This window comes from Drosophila ananassae, chromosome XR (assembly GCF_017639315.1).
Source record: "Drosophila ananassae strain 14024-0371.13 chromosome XR, ASM1763931v2, whole genome shotgun sequence".
Classification (NCBI taxonomy): domain Eukaryota; kingdom Metazoa; phylum Arthropoda; class Insecta; order Diptera; family Drosophilidae; genus Drosophila; species Drosophila ananassae.
The window spans coordinates 1,150,672-1,155,607 of record NC_057932.1 but is presented as its reverse complement, the minus strand read 5'-3'; the positions used below and the strand labels follow the sequence as shown (position 1 = coordinate 1,155,607).

At 54.7% G+C, this 4,936-nt stretch overlaps 1 protein-coding gene across 1 annotated transcript; it reads right to left on the bottom strand.

Annotated features, from left to right (window-relative positions):
* LOC123257599 lies at window positions 1-3,850 on the bottom strand. The gene is made up of 3 exons (XM_044717344.1): window positions 3,063-3,850; window positions 2,759-2,893; window positions 1-2,665 (listed from the first exon to the last, which is right to left on the bottom strand). The coding sequence occupies exons 1-3, from the start codon at window positions 3,848-3,850 to the stop codon at window positions 1-3; spliced, it is 3,588 nt and encodes a 1,195-aa protein (XP_044573279.1).
* Window positions 3,851-4,936: the final 1,086 nt, after the last annotated feature.

Sequence of the window (4,936 nt, the reverse complement as noted above, 5' to 3'; positions counted from 1 at the left end):
TTAAATACTAACTATCGATAATCGATCCGCGACATCCCCACCTCCGTGAAGAACTTCTTCACTCAAATCCAAAGCCGCCAACTTTGAAGCGGGGCGCATTATCCAGCGGGTCCGATCTCCATCCATGATCCTAACGCAGGCTCGTCTGACCTCACCATCCGTTCCAGCAAAGGTCTCCTCCACGACGCCTTTCCGCCAGTCTCGACGCGGAATGGCTGGATCGCAAACGAAGACAATGTCTCCTCGTTGAATCGGCTTCTCTCTGCGGCACCACTTCTCTCTCCGTGTCAGCGTGAGTACCAACTCCAAGACCCACCTCCTCCAGAATCGGTCTCTCAACATCCTTGCCACGCGCCACTGCTTCCGCGTAGCTCCTTCCTTGATGAGGCCTCCATCCAGGCCGGGGGTATCCGGTGGGCAAGCTGCTCCCTTGAGGAGATCGTTGGGCGTGAGAGGGGCTTCCTGGTCCCCACTCACTGGCAAATGGGTGAGTGGACGAGAGTTAACGACATTCTCCGCCTCTATCAGGAAACTCTCCAGGACGTGCTCCTTCGGCGCCACTTCCTTCACTGTGTGGCGTAGCACCCTCTTCACGCACTGCACCATTCGCTCCCAGACTCCACCCTCTGATGGGTTCGCTGGGCAGTTGAAGATCCATTCAATTCCCTTGCTTGACAGCTCCGACTGGATCCTCTCGGGTTCGAAGATCTCTGCAAATCTCTTGGCCTCTCTGTCTGCTCCAACGAAGTTCCTGCCATTGTCGCTGCGCAGTCTATGTACAGGCCCTCGACGGCAGATGAAATTCCTGATTGCAAGTATGCAGGAATCAGTCGACAGGTCATGTGCCAGTTCCAGATGAATCGCCCTGGTCGTCAGGCAGGTAAACAAGGCCACCCACCGTTTCTCTTGGTGCCGAGCAACGGTCACCAGCAGCGGCCCAAAGTAGTCGAGGCCTGTGCTCTTAAACGGCCAGCCATAGGCGTCCAAACGATCATGTGGCAGGGGTCCCATAATCGGCGGCATCGGCCGTGCTCTGTGCAGCTTACACTCGCTGCATCCCGAGATCACACTACGAAGCACTCTCCGCAGTCTCGTAATCCAGAACCTGGTCCGGATCTCCGCCATCGTAGCATCCACGTTTTGATGCTTTATCCTCACATGGGCGTCGCGCACAATCATCTCCGTAAGACCATGCCGGTGGGAGAGGATCACTGGCCTCCTGGCGCTGTAAGGTATACATAGCGCCGCATCGATCCTGCCATACGCTCGCAGGATTCCATTGCCATCTAGGTATGGCGCCAGTCCACATATGTCGCTTCCTTTAGCGACATCCAAGTCCTTCTCTGCGGCCTGCACCTCATCGGGGAACGCCTCACGTTGTGCTCTACGGAATAACAAGTCCTCAGCTGCTTCACACTCAGCTACATTGAGGCCGTAGTTCTCCAGCTCATCTCGTTGTCCACGGCATCGACGTATGAACCTTAGGACCCAGGCCGTAGTCCTCAGCAATCGCCTGTAGCTTGAGAATCTCTCCAGCGATATGAACGGGTCACTCGCTCCAACAAGAACAAACTCACTCGGCATCTCCTCTTCGTCTTCTGCATCCGCTTCGTCGGTGGGTGCAGTTCCTGGCCAGCTGCCCGCTGGTCTCCTCAGGAATGCCGGTCCTCTTAACCAGCGTGACTCCTCGCTTAGGTCCACGCTGCGTTGCGCTCGAGTTGCATCATCTGCAACGTTGTCGGCGGATGGTAGCCATCTCCATTGGGCCACCTTCGTCGACTCCAGAATCTCGGCTACTCTGTCCCCTACGAACTGCTTGTAGCGCCGGTGTGTGCTGCCAATCCAACGCAGCACTGTCTTCGAATCCGTCCATAGCACAGTCTCTGCAATGGCCACACTATGGTCCTGTCTGACTGTGTCCATCAACCTCGTTCCTAGAACTGCTGCCTGCAGCTCCAACCGTGGAATCGTCATCGTTCGCATCGGTGCACACTTCGTCTTTGCGCACACGAACCTCACTTGCACGTCGCCGTCCTCGTACGTGATCCTCCAGTAGACCACTGATGCGAATGCCGACTGACTCGCATCCACAAATACGTGCATCTCGACAGTCTTCACCAGCCGGGATCCAAAGTAGTGACGTGGGCACCGAAAACGTTCCACTTTCTCCATCTCTTTTCGCCAATCCATAAAGGCGTTGTACATCTCAGCCGGTAGTGGTTCATCCCATGAGATCTTCCTCCTCCAGACCTCTCGCAGCAACAACTTCGCTGTTATCATTAAACAACACAGGAATCCCAAGGGGTCGAACGTTGACATGACCATACTCAAGAATTCCCTTTTCGTGGCAATCCTCTTCCCATCGGACACGAGGGGGGCGACTTTGTGGTACTTCACTCGAAACCTGAAGTCGTCCGTGGCTGGCTGCCACCGCATTCCCAAAATCTTTTGCTCTGCCTCACCCCATTCAATACTCTGGGCGTGATCACTGGGTCCAAGCATCCTCTCCACTGTAGGCGAACTGGACGAGAACTTGCAAAGTTCAAACCCGCCTTCTGCATGTATCTTCTTCAGTCTGCTAGATACTTCGATCGCTTCGCTCTCTGTAGCGAAGCTGTCCACATAATCATCCACGTAGTGGTAGTCCACGATGGCCTTGACTGCTCTGGGATCCGAATCCAGGAATCGCTTGGCATTCACTGTCTTCACATAATGCGCCGCACTCGGTCAGCATGCTGCTCCAAAGGTCATCACGCACATCTCGTAGACGTCGGGGTCCCGTTGGTCATTCCCATCTCTCCACAAAAATCGTTGCGCACATCTATCCTCGGGTCGGATCAGCACCTGGTGAAACATCTCCGTAATGTCGTTGCAGACTCCGACGGCACCTTCCCTAAAATGGAAGAGGATAGATGCCAAGGCCTTATAGTGTTGCGGCCCCTTGCTCAGCGCAGAATTCAGTGATACTCCTCCAACTCGTGCCGCTGCGTCGAATACTAATCGGATCTTCCCTGGCTTGTTGGGATTCTCCACTCCAAAATGTGGCAAGTACCATGTTCTACCGCTTCGAATCGATCTCCTGTCGTTCCAGACGCCGAGCGTATCCCTTGTCGACATAATCATTGACAATCCGTGAATATTCTTGGGCGAACTGCCCATCTCGCTTTATTTTCTTCTCGATGTTGACCAATCTATTGTACGCCATATCATAACTACGTGGCAGCACAACGTTATCCGTTTTCCACAATAATCCCGTCTGGTATCGGCGGCCAACTCGCACCGTAGTATCCTCCAAGATCTTCTGAGCCCTCACGTCGTCGCTGGCTGCGGCCGCTGGCGCCGCCTTCACACCGAAGTTCTCGATCTCGAAGTAGTCCTCGACGATTCGTTCCACGTTATCATCCAACGACGTGGCTAGCAGACAAGACCTCGGTGATGGCGTGTCTCGTCGTCCTTCTACAGGCCCAAAAACAACCCATCCTAGTTCGGTTGCGGCCGCGTACGGTCCCTCGCTGGCAAACCGTCTCGTTTTCAACGGCAATCCTAGATGCCCATGGTCCACACCAATAAGCAGCTTCGGCACTGCATTTACGTAGGGCTTCATTGGTAATCGAGCGTCCTTGTTCACGCTCCTAACATCCCTTCTGTGCAGGCTCTGCATCGGCAGACTCAAGTTCGAAATGGCATAGACGTTTCTCAGCACATGTCGGGAGGACTTGCCTGCTCCACTGATCTCCAGACGTACCACGTTAGTAGGCTCTCTTGTGGCCCTGCCTCCGAACCATTGAACGTTCAGCTGACGACGTACTCCTTGTACGCCTAGCTCTGCAACCAGCTCGTTGTCGACCATCGTCACCGAAGAACCTTCATCCAGAATCCACCTCCGTATAGCGTCACCGGCAATACACGGAACAGAAGTCGTTCTCGGTCCTCGTCGACACAGCTCAAATTTCGCTCCGGCGTCGCAGAAGCATCCACGGATGAGGCTGCTCCATCATTCCCTCGGACGCCTTCCCTCGGTCCGGCTGCCTGCCGGTTGTAGCTTCTCCAATTGCCGCCTCGCTGTGGCGGTCTCCTGAAGCCTTCATTGTTTGCCTCATGAAGAAGACGGTGATGCTTCCTCTTGCATCCATTCACGGGGCACTCAGTCATAAGCCCGCTTTGCAAGCACATGAAGCATAGGCGATGTCTTCTTGCGAGTCTCCACCTCTCTGTAGGTGTGGCTCCAATAAATCGTTGGCAGTCCCAAACTGCGTGTTGTCCAAGGCCTTCACAAATTGGACAATTCCTGCGGCAGCTCTCCCGTTGCTCGTCCTGCTCTCGGTCGACGCTGGCATGAAGCAATCGACGCCTTGGCTCCTTCCCATCAATGTCCGCCACCACGCAGACCACGTTGGCTAGTTCCATCAACCACGAACTGAAGTCCACAATCGTCGGATAGGGCTGAATAGTTGCAGCGTGCCTTGCCCAGTCCACTCGTTTGCTTATTGGGAGCTTGGCCACAAGTTCTTCCATCAGCATAGGGTTACCCAGGTGCTGCTCCGCCTTCGCTGACTGTAGGAAAGCCTTGAGGTTGCTGACATGGGTGGCGAATGCGACGAGCTTTCCCAGGTTGTGCTCCGTAATTGCAGGCACATCTCGAATGCTGTTTAGCTGGCTGCGTATTAGTTGCTCCGGTCGGCCGTATCTGAATCGCAGCTGCTCCACCGCTGCATTCGCATTGCTGGGGTGAATCAACAACGACTTCACCGTCTCACGCGAGTCGTCCTTTAACGCCTTCAGTAGCCTTTGGTTGTTCTCCAAAGTCCGTACAACCATACGCTTGCGTCGTCTCCGTAAACGCGCAGTAGAAAAACGATGCTCGTCGCCCAAGCACCGTCTCCAGGAGAAGGCGCACGTACCGATTCATTCTGCAGCCCGAAACCATGCGCTGGAA